Source organism: Hyla sarda, chromosome 3, assembly GCF_029499605.1.
Source record: "Hyla sarda isolate aHylSar1 chromosome 3, aHylSar1.hap1, whole genome shotgun sequence".
Classification (NCBI taxonomy): Eukaryota; Metazoa; Chordata; class Amphibia; order Anura; family Hylidae; genus Hyla; species Hyla sarda.
In genome coordinates, this window is record NC_079191.1 from 226618283 (window position 1) to 226635876 (window position 17594).

Consider the following 17594-nt stretch of genomic DNA (forward strand, 5'->3'; position numbering starts at 1 on the left):
TGTAAAATGATTAGCAGGTTTCATGTATAGCATGATCAGCTAGTTATGACTGATCATTTGCTCCTTTGCTTTTTGTTTTTTTTACTACAATTTTTTTTAAACTATTTTAAAAACAGTTAAGTCTGGCAGGTTGATGGTTAGGACATCCTTAGAAATGATCCAACATATGGATGATCAGCTCCATTTTGGCTAGTCCTTGTTTACCCATACACATAAGAGCAAAGTAAGCTATAACCAACAATTTTTGTCGGATTGGCCAACTATTCAAGGTGTAAGTGGGTGTGCCAACTATCAATAAATCGTTTGAATTTCAGTGCCCAATCCTTTTGTTCTCAAGGAGATGGGGCACCTCCAGAGATGTCTTGCAGCAGCTTATTACCCAATGCCCATTAAGAGCACATACATGCCAGTTTAACTAAAGTGTGAATGTGTATGGGAGATATGGATGTCAGCCACATGCGCACTTGGACACCAGTGTATGTTCACCATAAAATGTATGGGCAGCTTTAGTTACTCTTTGATAAATCACTAAACCCATCTTTAGAGAGTGATGTCTGTCAGTGATTTGCTTTTACCCAACAAAGAAATATTACCATTGTCCACTGGTTCTGGAGTCAAATACCTTTGTAACAAAAATAAATGTACACTACTATAACAACATGGAGATACCTACTGTAAATTATATTTTAGTAGACTGTAATAATGTCAGTCTGGAGTAGACTGGAATACTCTCAGCTGGGGAGCTTATTATACAAAATACTCATCTGTATCTCTTTTTCTTTATTTCTCTCTCACTTACTTTCTTTCTTTCTATCTATCTATTTCTTTATCACTCCCTTTCTGTCTTTCTTTCTATCTTTCTCTCTCAATCCCTTTCTCCTTCTCTCTCTTTTTTTCTCTCTCTTTCTGTCTCACTCCCTTTCTTTCTTTCTTTCTTTCTTTCTTTCATTCTCTCTCTCTCTTTTTATATATGTTACATGGTTTATATGAGCTTCTTTGCAATTATTACTTTGATAGGTACATCAGACCCAAATGTGGTTCATGACATTTCTATCTAAAGATATATTAAAACCAATGGCCCACCTGACAAGAACATGGCATATAGCCTTCTTGTCACATAGGACTGATGTCTTTTGAAAGAATTTGTATATTAATAATTGACACTTTGAAGAAAAAAGGACCCAACTGTTTATATTTGTATCAAAAACAATATGATACATAATGTCATCAGTTTACTGAGAGAGCTGAACCTGACCTTTGACATATGTGAACACATACAAATTAAATAAAAGACAGTAAAACCTGCCAATTTCATGGGGACTGGATGATGATCTCATTTGTATGTGGTTGGACAGCTTTGCCTTGACAGTAGATGTAGAGAAATATAAAGGTTGACTGTGCTGGAATTCAATAAGATGATCCTTTGTTTCTCTAGAGATAAACCATTGGCAGATTAGACTGGCAGCATTTATTCTTCCCCCCACTGAGAACCAAACATGTGTGTGTATATAGGTGTAAAGCATAGCCTTTATTAGTGTGTAAATAGGTATAAAGCATAGCTTTTATTAGTGTGTATATAGGTGTAAAGCATAGCCTTTATAAGGGTGTATATAGGTGTAAAACATAGGTTTTATAAGGGTGTATATAGGTATAAAACATAGGTTTTATTAGAGTGTATATAGGTGTAAAGCATAGGTTTTATAAGAGTGTGTATATAAAGCATAGCTTTTATTAGTGTGTCTATAGGTGTAAAGCATAGCTTTTATTAGTGTGTATATAGATGTAAAGCATAGCTTTTATTAGTGTGTATATAGGTGTAAAGCATAGCTTTTATTAGTGTGTCTATAGGTGTAAAGCATAGCTTTTATTAGTGTGTATATAGATGTAAAGCATAGCTTTTATTAGTGTGTATATAGATGTAAAGCATAGCTTTTATTAGTGTGTCTATAGGTGTAAAGCATAGCTTTTATTATTGTGTCTATATGTGTAAAGCATAGCTTTTATTAGTGTGTATATAGATGTAAAGCAAAGCTTTTAATAGTGTGTATATAGGTGTAAAGCATAGCTTTTATTAGTGTGTATTAAGGTGTAAAGCATAGCTTTTATTAGTGTGTAAATAGGTGTAAAGCATAGCTTTTATTAGTGTGTATATAGGTGTAAAGCATAGCTTTTATCAGTGTGTATATAGGTGTAAAGCAAAGCTTTTAATAGTGTGTATATAGGTGTAAAGCATAGCTTTTATTAATGTGTATATAGGTGTAAAGCATAGCTTTTATTAGTGTGTATATAGGTGTAAAGCATAGCTTTTATTAGTGTGTATATAGGTGTAAAGCATAGCTTTTATTAGTGTTTATATAGGTGTAAAGCATAGCATTTATTATTGTGTATGCAGGTGTAAAGCATAGCTTTTAATAGTGTGTATATAGGTGTAAAGCATAGCTTTTATTAGTGTGTATATAGGTGTAAAGCATAGCTTTTATTAGTGTTTATATAGGTGTAAAGCATAGCTTTTATTAGTGTGTATGCAGGTGTAAAGCATAGCTTTTATTAGTGTGTATATAGGTGTAAAGCATAGCTTTTATTAGTGTGTAAATAGGTGTAAAGCATAGCTTTTATTAGTGTGTATATAGGTGTAAAGCATAGCTTTTATTAGTGTGTATGCAGGTGTAAAGCATAGCTTTTATTAGTGTGTATGCAGGTGTAAAGCATAGCTTTTATTAGTGTGTCTATAGGTGTAAAGCATAGCTTTTATTAGTGTGTATATAGGTGTAAAGCATAGCTTTTAATAGTGTGTATATAGGTGTAAAGCATAGCTTTTATTAATGTGTATATAGGTGTAAAGCATAGCTTTTATTAGTGTGTATATAGGTTTAAAGCATAGCTTTTATTAGTGTGTATATAGGTGTAAAGCATAGCTTTTATTAGTATGTATATAGGTGTAAAGCATAGCTTTTGTTAGTGTGTATATAGGTGTAAAGCATAGCTTTTATTAGTGTGTTTGCAGGTGTAAAGCATAGCTTTTATTAGTGTGTATATAGGTGTAAAGCATAGCTTTTATTAGTGTGTATGCAGGTGTAAAGCATAGCTTTTAATAGTGTGTATATAGGTGTAAAGCATAGCTTTTATTAGTGTGTATATAGGTGTAAAGCATAGCTTTTATTAGTGTTTATATAGGTGTAAAGCATAGCTTTTATTAGTGTGTATGCAGGTGTAAAGCATAGCTTTTATTAGTGTGTAAATTGGTGTAAAGCATAGCTTTTATTAGTGTGTATATAGGTGTAAAGCATAGCTTTTATCAGTTTGTATGCAGGTGTAAAGCATAGCTTTTATTAGTGTGTATGCAGGTGTAAAGCACAGCTTTTATTAGTGTGTCTATAGGTGTAAAGCATAGCTTTTATTAGTGTGTATATAGGTGTAAAGCATAGCTTTTAATAGTGTGTATATAGGTGTAAAGCATAGCTTTTATTAATGTGTATATAGGTGTAAAGCATAGCTTTTATTAGTGTGTATATAGGTGTAAAGCATAGCTTTTATTAGTGTGTATATAGGTGTAAAGCATAGCTTTAATTAGTGTGTATATAGGTGTAAAGCATAGCTTTTATTAGTGTGTATATAGGTGTAAAGCATAGCTTTTATTAGTGTGTTTGCAGGTGTAAAGCATAGCTTTTATTAGTGTGTCTATAGGTGTAAAGCATAGCTTTTATTAGTGTGTATATAGGTGTAAAGCATAGCTTTTAATAGTGTGTATATAGGTGTAAAGCATAGCTTTTATTAATGTGTATATAGGTGTAAAGCATAGCTTTTATTAGTGTGTATATAGGTGTAAAGCATAGCTTTTATTAGTGTATATATAGGTGTAAAGCATAGCTTTTATTAGTGTTTATATAGGTGTAAAGCATAGCTTTTATTAGTGTGTATATAGGTGTAAAGCATAGCTTTTATTAGTGTGTATGCAGGTGTAAAGCATAGTTTTTAATAGTGTGTATATAGGTGTAAAGCATAGCTTTTATTAGTGTGTATATAGGTGTAAAGCATAGCTTTTATTAGTGTGTATATAGGTGTAAAGCATAGCTTTTATTAGTGTGTAAATAGGTGTAAAGCATAGCTTTTATTAGTGTGTAAATAGGTGTAAAGCATAGCTTTTATTAGTGTATATATAGGTGTAAAGCATAGCTTTTATCAGTTTGTATGCAGGTGTAAAGCATAGCTTTTATTAGTGTGTATGCAGGTGTAAAGCACAGCTTTTATTAGTGTGTCTATAGGTGTAAAGCATAGCTTTTATTAGTGTGTATATAGGTGTAAAGCATAGCTTTTAATAGTGTGTATATAGGTGTAAAGCATAGCTTTTATTAATGTGTATATAGGTGAAAAGCATAGCTTTTATTAGTGTGTATATAGGTGTAAAGCATAGCTTTTATTAGTGTGTATGCAGGTGTAAAGCATAGCTTTTATTAGTGTGTATATAGGTGTAAAGCATAGCTTTTATTAGTGTGTATGCAGGTGTAAAGCATAGCTTTTATTAGTGTGTATGCAGGTGTAAAGCATAGCTTTTATTAGTGTGTATATAGGTGTAAAGCATAGCTTTCATTAGTGTGTATGCAGGTGTAAAGCATAGCTTTTATTAGTGTGTATGCAGGTGTAAAGCATAGCTTTTATTAGTGTGTATAGAGGTGTAAAGCATAGCTTTTATTAGTGTGTATATAGGTGTAAAGCATAGCTTTTATTAGTGTATATGCAGGTGTAAAGCATAGCTTTTATTAGTGTGTATATAGGTGTAAAGCATAGCTTTTATTAGTTTGTCTATATGTGTAAAGCATAGCTTTTATTAGTGTGTATATAGATGTAAAGCATAGCTTTTATTAGTATGTCTATAGGTGTAAAGCATTGCTTTTATTAGTGTGTCTATAGGTGTAAAGCATAGCTTTTATTAGTGTGTATATAGGTGTAAAGCATAGCTTTTAATAGTGTGTATATAGGTGTAAAGCATAGCTTTTATTAATGTGTATATAGGTGTAAAGCATAGCTTTTATTAGTGTGTATATAGGTGTAAAGCATAGCTTTTATTAGTGTGTATATAGGTGTAAAGCATAGCTTTTATTAGTGTGTATATAGGTGTAAAGCATAGCTTTTATTAGTGTGTTTGCAGGTGTAAAGCATAGCTTTTATTAGTGTGTATATAGGTGTAAAGCATAGCTTTTATTAGTGTGTATATAGGTGTAAAGCATAGCTTTTATTAGTGTGTATGCAGGTGTAAAGCATAGCTTTTATTAGTGTGTATATAGGTGTAAAGGATAGCTTTTATTAGTGTGTATGCAGGTGTAAAGCATAGCTTTTATTAGTGTGTATATAGGTGTAAAGCATAGCTTTTAATAGTGTGTATATAGGTGTAAAGCATAGCTTTTATTAATGTGTATATAGGTGAAAAGCATAGCTTTTATTAGTGTGTATATAGGTGTAAAGCATAGCTTTTATTAGTGTGTATGCAGGTGTAAAGCATAGCTTTTATTAGTGTGTATATAGGTGTAAAGCATAGCTTTTATTAGTGTGTATGCAGGTGTAAAGCATAGCTTTTATTAGTGTGTATGCAGGTGTAAAGCATAGCTTTTATTAGTGTGTATATAGGTGTAAAGCATAGCTTTCATTAGTGTGTATGCAGGTGTAAAGCATAGCTTTTATTAGTGTGTATGCAGGTGTAAAGCATAGCTTTTATTAGTGTGTATAGAGGTGTAAAGCATAGCTTTTATTAGTGTGTATATAGGTGTAAAGCATAGATTTTATTAGTGTATATGCAGGTGTAAAGCATAGCTTTTATTAGTGTGTATATAGGTGTAAAGCATAGCTTTTATTAGTTTGTCTATATGTGTAAAGCATAGCTTTTATTAGTGTGTATATAGATGTAAAGCATAGCTTTTATTAGTATGTCTATAGGTGTAAAGCATTGCTTTTATTAGTGTGTCTATAGGTGTAAAGCATAGCTTTTATTAGTGTGTATATAGGTGTAAAGCATAGCTTTTAATAGTGTGTATATAGGTGTAAAGCATAGCTTTTATTAATGTGTATATAGGTGTAAAGCATAGCTTTTATTAGTGTGTATATAGGTGTAAAGCATAGCTTTTATTAGTGTGTATATAGGTGTAAAGCATAGCTTTTATTAGTGTGTATATAGGTGTAAAGCATAGCTTTTATTAGTGTGTTTGCAGGTGTAAAGCATAGCTTTTATTAGTGTGTATATAGGTGTAAAGCATAGCTTTTATTAGTGTGTATATAGGTGTAAAGCATAGCTTTTATTAGTGTGTATGCAGGTGTAAAGCATAGCTTTTATTAGTGTGTATATAGGTGTAAAGGATAGCTTTTATTAGTGTGTATGCAGGTGTAAAGCATAGCTTTTATTAGTGTGTATATAGGTGTAAAGCATAGCTTTTATTAGTGTGTATATAGGTGTAAAGCATAGCTTTTATTAGTGTGTATATAGGTGTAAAGCATAGCTTTTATTAGTGTGTATATAGGTGTAAAGCATAGCTTTTATTAGTGTTTATATAGGTGTAAAGCATAGCTTTTATTAGTGTGTATGCAGGTGTAAAGCATAGCTTTTATTAGTGTGTATATAGGTGTAAAGCATAGCTTTTATTAGTGTGTATGCAGGTGTAAAGCATAGCTTTTATTAGTGTGTATATAGGTGTAAAGCATAGCTTTTATTAGTGTGTCTATAGGTGTAAAGCATAGCTTTTATTAGTGTGTATATAGGTGTACAGCATAGCTTTTATTAGTGTGTATGCAGGTGTAAAGCATAGCTTTTATTAGTATGTATATAGGTGTAAAGCATAGCTTTTATTAGTGTGTATATAGGTGTAAAGCATAGCTTTCATTAGTGTGTATATAGGTGTAAAGCATAGCTTTTATTAGTGTGTATATAGGTGTAAAGCATAGCTTTTATTAGTGTGTATATAGGTGTAAAGCATAGCTTTTATTAGTGTGTATATAGGTGTCAAGCATAGCTTGTATTAGTGTGTATGCAGGTGTAAAGCATAGCTTTTATTAGTGTGTATGCAGGTGTAAAGCATAGCTTTTATTAGTGTGTATATAGGTGTAAAGCATAGCTTTTATTAGTGCGTATATAGGTGTAAAGCATAGCTTTTATTAGTGTGTATGCAAGTGTAAAGCATAGCTTTTATTAGTGTGTCTGCAGGTGTAAAGCATAGCTTTCATTAGTGTGCATATAGGTGTAAAGCATAGCTTTTATTAGTGTGTATATAGGTGTAAAGCATAGCTTTTAATAGTGTGTATATAGGTGTAAAGCATAGCTTTTATTAATGTGTATATAGGTGTAAAGCATAGCTTTTATTAGTGTGTATATAGGTGTAAAGCATAGCTTTTATTAGTGTGTATATAGGTGTAAAGCATAGCTTTAATTAGTGTGTATATAGGTGTAAAGCATAGCTTTTATTAGTGTGTATATAGGTGTAAAGCATAGCTTTTATTAGTGTGTTTGCAGGTGTAAAGCATAGCTTTTATTAGTGTGTCTATAGGTGTAAAGCATAGCTTTTATTAGTGTGTATATAGGTGTAAAGCATAGCTTTTAATAGTGTGTATATAGGTGTAAAGCATAGCTTTTATTAATGTGTATATAGGTGTAAAGCATAGCTTTTATTAGTGTGTATATAGGTGTAAAGCATAGCTTTTATTAGTGTATATATAGGTGTAAAGCATAGCTTTTATTAGTGTTTATATAGGTGTAAAGCATAGCTTTTATTAGTGTGTATATAGGTGTAAAGCATAGCTTTTATTAGTGTGTATGCAGGTGTAAAGCATAGTTTTTAATAGTGTGTATATAGGTGTAAAGCATAGCTTTTATTAGTGTGTATATAGGTGTAAAGCATAGCTTTTATTAGTGTGTATATAGGTGTAAAGCATAGCTTTTATTAGTGTGTAAATAGGTGTAAAGCATAGCTTTTATTAGTGTGTAAATAGGTGTAAAGCATAGCTTTTATTAGTGTATATATAGGTGTAAAGCATAGCTTTTATCAGTTTGTATGCAGGTGTAAAGCATAGCTTTTATTAGTGTGTATGCAGGTGTAAAGCACAGCTTTTATTAGTGTGTCTATTGGTGTAAAGCATAGCTTTTATTAGTGTGTATATAGGTGTAAAGCATAGCTTTTAATAGTGTGTATATAGGTGTAAAGCATAGCTTTTATTAATGTGTATATAGGTGAAAAGCATAGCTTTTATTAGTGTGTATATAGGTGTAAAGCATAGCTTTTATTAGTGTGTATATAGGTGTAAAGGATAGCTTTTATTAGTGTGTATGCAGGTGTAAAGCATAGCTTTTATTAGTGTGTATATAGGTGTAAAGCATAGCTTTTATTAGTGTGTATATAGGTGTAAAGCATAGCTTTTATTAGTGTGTATATAGGTGTAAAGCATAGCTTTTATTAGTGTGTATATAGGTGTAAAGCATAGCTTTTATTAGTGTTTATATAGGTGTGAAGCATAGCTTTTATTAGTGTGTATGCAGGTGTAAAGCATAGCTTTTATTAGTGTGTATATAGGTGTAAAGCATAGCTTTTATTAGTGTGTATGCAGGTGTAAAGCATAGCTTTTATTAGTGTGTATATAGGTGTAAAGCATAGCTTTTATTAGTGTGTCTATAGGTGTAAAGCATAGCTTTTATTAGTGTGTATATAGGTGTACAGCATAGCTTTTATTAGTGTGTATGCAGGTGTAAAGCATAGCTTTTATTAGTATGTATATAGGTGTAAAGCATAGCTTTTATTAGTGTGTATATAGGTGTCAAGCATAGCTTGTATTAGTGTGTATGCAGGTGTAAAGCATAGCTTTTATTAGTGTGTATGCAGGTGTAAAGCATAGCTTTTATTAGTGTGTATATAGGTGTAAAGCATAGCTTTTATTAGTGCGTATATAGGTGTAAAGCATAGCTTTTATTAGTGTGTATGCAAGTGTAAAGCATAGCTTTTATTAGTGTGTCTGCAGGTGTAAAGCATAGCTTTCATTAGAGTGCATATAGGTGTAAAGCATAGCTTTTATTAGTGTGTATATAGGTGTAAAGCATAGCTTTTAATAGTGTGTATATAGGTGTAAAGCATAGCTTTTATTAATGTGTATATAGGTGTAAAGCATAGCTTTTATTAGTGTGTATATAGGTGTAAAGCATAGCTTTTATTAGTGTGTATATAGGTGTAAAGCATAGCTTTAATTAGTGTGTATATAGGTGTAAAGCATAGCTTTTATTAGTGTGTATATAGGTGTAAAGCATAGCTTTTATTAGTGTGTTTGCAGGTGTAAAGCATAGCTTTTATTAGTGTGTCTATAGGTGTAAAGCATAGCTTTTATTAGTGTGTATATAGGTGTAAAGCATAGCTTTTAATAGTGTGTATATAGGTGTAAAGCATAGCTTTTATTAATGTGTATATAGGTGTAAAGCATAGCTTTTATTAGTGTGTATATAGGTGTAAAGCATAGCTTTTATTAGTGTATATATAGGTGTAAAGCATAGCTTTTATTAGTGTTTATATAGGTGTAAAGCATAGCTTTTATTAGTGTGTATATAGGTGTAAAGCATAGCTTTTATTAGTGTGTATGCAGGTGTAAAGCATAGTTTTTAATAGTGTGTATATAGGTGTAAAGCATAGCTTTTATTAGTGTGTATATAGGTGTAAAGCATAGCTTTTATTAGTGTGTATATAGGTGTAAAGCATAGCTTTTATTAGTGTGTAAATAGGTGTAAAGCATAGCTTTTATTAGTGTGTAAATAGGTGTAAAGCATAGCTTTTATTAGTGTATATATAGGTGTAAAGCATAGCTTTTATCAGTTTGTATGCAGGTGTAAAGCATAGCTTTTATTAGTGTGTATGCAGGTGTAAAGCACAGCTTTTATTAGTGTGTCTATAGGTGTAAAGCATAGCTTTTATTAGTGTGTATATAGGTGTAAAGCATAGCTTTTAATAGTGTGTATATAGGTGTAAAGCATAGCTTTTATTAATGTGTATATAGGTGAAAAGCATAGCTTTTATTAGTGTGTATATAGGTGTAAAGCATAGCTTTTATTAGTGTGTATGCAGGTGTAAAGCATAGCTTTTATTAGTGTGTATATAGGTGTAAAGCATAGCTTTTATTAGTGTGTATGCAGGTGTAAAGCATAGCTTTTATTAGTGTGTATGCAGGTGTAAAGCATAGCTTTTATTAGTGTGTATATAGGTGTAAAGCATAGCTTTCATTAGTGTGTATGCAGGTGTAAAGCATAGCTTTTATTAGTGTGTATGCAGGTGTAAAGCATAGCTTTTATTAGTGTGTATAGAGGTGTAAAGCATAGCTTTTATTAGTGTGTATATAGGTGTAAAGCATAGCTTTTATTAGTGTATATGCAGGTGTAAAGCATAGCTTTTATTAGTGTGTATATAGGTGTAAAGCATAGCTTTTATTAGTTTGTCTATATGTGTAAAGCATAGCTTTTATTAGTGTGTATATAGATGTAAAGCATAGCTTTTATTAGTATGTCTATAGGTGTAAAGCATTGCTTTTATTAGTGTGTCTATAGGTGTAAAGCATAGCTTTTATTAGTGTGTATATAGGTGTAAAGCATAGCTTTTAATAGTGTGTATATAGGTGTAAAGCATAGCTTTTATTAATGTGTATATAGGTGTAAAGCATAGCTTTTATTAGTGTGTGTATATAGGTGTAAAGCATAGCTTTTATTAGTGTGTATATAGGTGTAAAGCATAGCTTTTATTAGTGTGTATATAGGTGTAAAGCATAGCTTTTATTAGTGTGTTTGCAGGTGTAAAGCATAGCTTTTATTAGTGTGTATATAGGTGTAAAGCATAGCTTTTATTAGTGTGTATATAGGTGTAAAGCATAGCTTTTATTAGTGTGTATGCAGGTGTAAAGCATAGCTTTTATTAGTGTGTATATAGGTGTAAAGGATAGCTTTTATTAGTGTGTATGCAGGTGTAAAGCATAGCTTTTATTAGTGTGTATATAGGTGTAAAGCATAGCTTTTATTAGTGTGTATATAGGTGTAAAGCATAGCTTTTATTAGTGTGTATATAGGTGTAAAGCATAGCTTTTATTAGTGTGTATATAGGTGTAAAGCATAGCTTTTATTAGTGTTTATATAGGTGTAAAGCATAGCTTTTATTAGTGTGTATGCAGGTGTAAAGCATAGCTTTTATTAGTGTGTATATAGGTGTAAAGCATAGCTTTTATTAGTGTGTATGCAGGTGTAAAGCATAGCTTTTATTAGTGTGTATATAGGTGTAAAGCATAGCTTTTATTAGTGTGTCTATAGGTGTAAAGCATAGCTTTTATTAGTGTGTATATAGGTGTACAGCATAGCTTTTATTAGTGTGTATGCAGGTGTAAAGCATAGCTTTTATTAGTATGTATATAGGTGTAAAGCATAGCTTTTATTAGTGTGTATATAGGTGTAAAGCATAGCTTTCATTAGTGTGTATATAGGTGTAAAGCATAGCTTTTATTAGTGTGTATATAGGTGTAAAGCATAGCTTTTATTAGTGTGTATATAGGTGTAAAGCATAGCTTTTATTAGTGTGTATATAGGTGTCAAGCATAGCTTGTATTAGTGTGTATGCAGGTGTAAAGCATAGCTTTTATTAGTGTGTATGCAGGTGTAAAGCATAGCTTTTATTAGTGTGTATATAGGTGTAAAGCATAGCTTTTATTAGTGCGTATATAGGTGTAAAGCATAGCTTTTATTAGTGTGTATGCAAGTGTAAAGCATAGCTTTTATTAGTGTGTCTGCAGGTGTAAAGCATAGCTTTCATTAGTGTGCATATAGGTGTAAAGCATAGCTTTTATTAGTGTGTATATAGGTGTAAAGCATAGCTTTAATTAGTGTGTTTGCAGGTGTAAAGCATAGCTTTTATTAGTGTGTAGGCATGTGTAAAGCATAGCTTTTATTAGTGTGTATGCAGGTGTAAAGCATAGCTTTTATTAGTGCGTATGCCGGTGTAAAGCATAGCTTTTATTAGTGTGTATATAGGTGTAAAGCATAGCTTTTATTAGTGTGTATATAGGTATAAAGCATAGCTTTTATTAGTGTGTATATAGGTGTAAAGCATAGCTTTTATTAGTGTGTATGCAAGTGTAAAGCATAGCTTTTATTAGTGTGTATGCAGGTGTAAAGCATAGCTTTCATTAGTGTGTATATAGGTGTAAAGCATAGCTTTTATTAGTGTGTATGCAGGTGTAAAGCATAGCTTTTATTAGTGTGTAAGCAGGTGTAAAGCATAGCTTTTATTAGTGTGTATATAGGTGTAAACCATAGCTTTTCTTAGTGTGTATATAGGTTTAAAGCATAGCTTTTATTACTGTGTATATAGGTGTAAAGCATAGCTTTTATTAGTTAGTATATAGGTGTAAAGCATAGCTTTTATTAGTGTGTATATAGGTGTAAAGCATAGCTTTTATTAGTGTGTTTGCAGGTGTAAAGCATAGCTTTTATTAGTGTGTTTGCAGGTGTAAAGCATAGCTTTTATTAGTGTGTATATAGGTGTAAAGCATAGCTTTTATTAGTGTGTATGCAGGTGTAAAGCATAGCTTTTATTAGTGTGTATGCAGGTGTAAAGCATAGCTTTTATTAGTGTGTATATAGGTGTAAAGCGTAGCTTTTATTATTGTGTATGCAGGTGTAAAGCATAGCTTTTATTAGTGTGTATATAGGTGTAAAGCATAGCTTTTATTAGTGTGTATGCAGGTGTAAAGCATAGCTTTTATTAGTGTGTATATAGGTGTAAAGCATAGCTTTTATTAGTGTGTTTGCAGGTGTAAAGCATAGCTTTTATTAGTGTGTATGCATGTGTAAAGCATAGCTTTTATTAGTGTGTATGCAGGTGTAAAGCATAGCTTTTATTAGTGTGTATGCAGGTGTAAAGCATAGCTTTTATTAGTGTGTGTATATAGGTGTAAAGCATAGCTTTTATCAGTTTGTATGCAGGTGTAAAGCACAGCTTTTATTAGTGTGTATGCAGGTGTAAAGCATAGCTTTTATTAGTGTGTATATAGGTGTAAAGCATAGCTTTTATTAGTGTGTATATAGGTGTAAAGCATAGCTTTTATTAGTGTGTATATAGGTGTAAAGCATAGCTTTTATTAGTGTGTATATAGGTGTAAAGCCTAGCTTTTATTAGTGTGTTTGCAGGTGTAAAGCATAGCTTTTATTAGTGTGTATATAGGTGTAAAGCATAGCTTTTATTAGTGTGTATATAGGTGTAAAGCATAGCTTTTATTAGTGTGTATATAGGTGTAAAGCATAGCTTTTATTAGTGTGTATATAGGTGTAAAGCATAGCTTTTATTAGTGTGTATATAGGTGTAAAGCATAGCTTTTATTAGTGTGTATATAGGTGTAAAGCATAGCTTTTATTAGTGTGTATGCAGGTGTAAAGCATAGCTTTTATTAGTGTGTATATAGGTGTAAAGCATAGCTTTTATTAGTGTGTATGCAGGTGTAAAGCATAGCTTTTATTAGTGTGTATATAGGTGTAAAGCATAGCTTTTATTAGTGTGTATATAGGTGTAAAGCATAGCTTTTATTAGTGTGTATGCAGGTGTAAAGCATAGCTTTTATTAGTGTGTATATAAGTGTAAAGCATAGCGTTTATTAGTGTGTATATAGGTGTAAAGCATAGCTTTTATTAGTGTGTATATAGGTGTAAAGCATAGCTTTTATTAGTGTGTATGCAGGTGTAAAGCATAGCTTTTATTAGTGTGTATATAGGTGTAAAGCATAGCTTTTATTAGTGTGTATATAGGTGTAAAGCATAGCTTTTATTAGTGTGTATGCAGGTGTAAATCATAGCTTTTATTAGTGTGTATATAGGTGTAAAGCATAGCTTTTATTAGTGTGTATGCAGGTGTAAAGCATAGCTTTTATTAGTGTGTATGCAGGTGTAAAGCATAGCTTTTATTAGTGTGTATATAGGTGTAAAGCATAGCTTTTATTAGTGTTTATATAGGTGTAAAGCATAGCTTTCATTAGTGTGTATATAGGTGTAAAGCATAGCATTTATTAGTGTGTATGCAGGTGTAAAGCATAGCTTTTATTAGTGTGTATGCAGGTGTAAAGCATAGCTTTTATTAGTGTGTATATAGGTGTAAAGCATAGCTTTTATTAGTGTGTATGCAGGTGTAAAGCATAGCTTTTATTAGTGTGTATGCAGGTGTAAAGCATAGCTTTTATTAGTGTGTATATAGGTGTAAAGCATAACTTTTATTAGTGTGTATATAGGTGTAAAGCATAGCTTTTATTAGTGTGTATATAGGTGTAAAGCATAGCTTTTATTAGTGTGTATGCAGGTGTAAAGCATAGCTTTTATTAGTGTGTATATAGGTGTAAAGCATAGCTTTTATTAGTGTGTATGCAGGTGTAAAGCATAGCTTTTATTAGTGTGTATATAGGTGTAAAGCATAGCTTTTATTAGTGTTTATATAGGTGTAAAGCATAGCTTTCATTAGTGTGTATATAGGTGTAAAGCATAGCTTTTATTATTGTGTATGCAGGTGTAAAGCATAGCTTTTATTAGTGTGTATGCAGGTGTAAAGCATAGCTTTTATTAGTGTGTATATAGGTGTAAAGCATAGCTTTTATTAGTGTGTATGCAGGTGTAAAGCATAGCTTTTATTAGTGTGTATGCAGATGTAAAGCATAGCTTTTATTAGTGTGTATATAGGTGTAAAGCATAGCTTTTATTAGTGTGTATGCAGGTGTAAAGCATAGCTTTTATTAGTGTGTATGCAGGTGTAAAGCATAGCTTTTATTAGTGTGTATATAGGTGTAAAGCATAGCTTTTATTATTGTGTATTTAGGTTAAAGCATAGCTTTTATTAGTGTGTATATAGGTGTAAAGCATAGCTTTTATTAGTGTGTATGCAGGTGTAAAGCATAGCTTTTATTAGTGTGTATATAGGTGTAAAGCATAGCTTTTATTAGTGTGTATGCAGGTGTAAAGCATAGCTTTTATTAGTGTGTATATAGGTGTAAAGCATAGCTTTTATTAGTGTGTGTGCAGGTGTAAAGCATAGCTTTTATTAGTGTGTATGCAGGTGTAAAGCATAGCTTTTATTAGTGTGTATGCAGGTGTAAAGCATAGCTTTTATTAGTGTGTATGCAGGTGTAAAGCATAGCTTTTATTAGTGTTTATATAGGTGTAAAGCATAGCTTTCATTAGTGTGTATATAGGTGTAAAGCATAGCTTTTATTAGTGTGTATGCAGGTGTAAAGCATAGCTTTTATTAGTGTGTATGCAGGTGTAAAGCATAGCTTTTATTAGTGTTTATATAGGTGTAAAGCATAGCTTTCATTAGTGTGTATATAGGTGTAAAGCATAGCTTTTATTAGTGTGTATGCAGGTGTAAAGCATAGCTTTTATTAGTGTGTATATAGGTGTAAAACATAGCTTTTATTAGTGTGTATATAGGTGTAAAGCATAGCTTTTATTAGTGTGTATGCAGGTGTAAAGCATAGCTTTTATTAGTGTGTATATAGGTGTAAAGCATAGCTTTTATTAGTGTGTATGCAGGTGTAAAGCAAAGCTTTTATTAGTGTGTATGCAGGTGTAAAGCATAGCTTTTGTTAGTGTGTATGCAAGTGTATTGGCTTTCTGAGAGAACACCGTTTTATTGATCTTTCTTTTTGTAATATTACTCAAAGTTTTAGAATAAACAGTGTCAGATAAATATACGAGCAAGTGATTGCATATATTATAAGAACCATGGATGATTTATTATTCATAGCTATAAAATGTATATTTTAGTGCATCCATTTGCTAACACTAATAAAGTTCAACTAAACAATAATAATTGTCTCAGGTCTGTGTAGAGTAGAAATGGCACAGACCTCAGTTTGCAGTTTTCATTTTAAAAAGGAACATTACATTTGAAATGTTTTTTTTTTTTTTCTAGCCCAAAAAAGTAAGAATATCTATGGTGTGTAGTCAGCTACCACTGGTAGAAATAACAATAGAAAAATGTCCATTAGACCCGTTATCTGAATTTTTAGATAGTATATTCAGCCAATGAATACATCTTGTAAATTGGTAGTAGGGCTTTCCATTCCTTATGAGATGTGATCTCCATATCAGCATATGTATCTTCTATAGGTTATTTTTAGCGTTCTGCAGATCAACTATACAGGAACTTTTATTTTGACCACCATAGGTCATGGTGGGTCCAAAAAAGCTGACTTAAGGTGTACATCAATTTCTTTTTATCTTACTAAATGATTATGCCAGCATGTGGTTGTTGATATGTAAATGTACACACAATTTGTGGTGTTCTATGCAAATTCTGTATTTTAACCAAATAAATACTCCATAGGTGGCCAAGGCACCTTTCTGGATATTAGTCTACTTGTATAGCATTCCAATATTTCCCCCCCCCCCACTTCTGTTTAACCCTGTTGTCTGCTGATTCTGCTCCAGGAACATGATCCATACTTCCTGCACCAGAATCCTCCCACTTCTGGTGTAACCTAGCACTGAAAAGGTTAAGAGACCAGACTTCCAAATCAGGTCAGGGGTCTTGAATACGTGAAGAGATCCCCACATAAATCATATTATTGGTTATTAAGAAGCAGCATGGAAAGGGTTACAGTTCTGTTTACAATTAAATGAAGTACTTTGTTTGCTATTTGGATTTAGAATGCAGTAAATCCTCCATGTACAGAACCTTAATTTGTTTAACGTCAAAAGTCATACATAGTCTTTATTAATTTTAAACAAAAGGTTGTTATTAAAAAGTCATTCTATTTTGGGGAGAAAAAATAAATAAAATGAGTAATACTTATTTTTTTCAGCGTTCTGTAAATGTCTTCTTATTAAATGAATTGGTCTTAAAATAGCTGCTTATATATTTATATATTCATTTCATGTACTTTTGCGGTTCTGAGATGGAATCATGCTCATTTGTGCTTTGTTATAAATGCATTAAATTAGCTATTGAACAAATCTGATTCTAAAGTATAGAAAGCATATAAAATAACGATGGGGTGCAGTACCAAAAAATAAATGGGCATTGTTCATACAAATTGAGACACAAATAGGTTCTTATATGCAGTGGTCTCCAAACTGTGGCCCTCTGGATGTTGCAAAACTACAACTCTCAGCATGCCCGGACAGCCAACGGCTGTCCGGGCATGCTGGGAGTTGTAATTTTGCCACATCTGGAGGGCTGCAGTTTGGAGACCACTGTTTATAGAGCACTATAGTGAAGTCTTGAAATGTACAAATATAAATATATGGCGTAGTGTATCATAGCCGGCAATATATATTCTGTATTATCCTCCGTCACCGGGATATTAACATGACCAGGAAAAGTCAGGTAAAGATATATAAACAAAGTATACTAATACGTGACAATTATCTCTATGTCCTGTCTGTGGTTACTCAGAATCCTAACGGTTTAACTGTCTAGTGCCCGCATTAAAATCATTCTCCACATCGGGTAGAAGGCATTTATTTGCTTTTATTTTGTTTATTTATGTTGATAATTTATACATAGCTTTACTGATCTATCCATCCATCCATCCATCCATCTTTATCTATGTTTATCTATCCATCTATT

At 31.8% G+C, this 17594-nt stretch overlaps 1 protein-coding gene across 7 annotated transcripts in view; it reads left to right on the forward strand.

The window, feature by feature from the left end:
- The window catches only part of LOC130360711 (desmin-like), a 62008-nt gene that overhangs the window by 30725 nt on the left and 13689 nt on the right, over positions 1 to 17594 (forward strand). The window contains exon 1 of one of the 7 annotated variants that reach the window (XM_056563269.1): positions 17189 to 17351. The exons of 5 other annotated variants lie outside the window; for them this stretch is intronic. In XM_056563269.1, the coding sequence (XP_056419244.1) occupies positions 17334 to 17351 (18 nt within the window). In that variant the 5' untranslated portion in view covers positions 17189 to 17333. Of the gene's footprint in view, positions 1 to 17188; positions 17352 to 17594 lie in introns of those variants that run through there. One more of the 7 variants, XM_056563270.1, reaches the window with a different exon arrangement.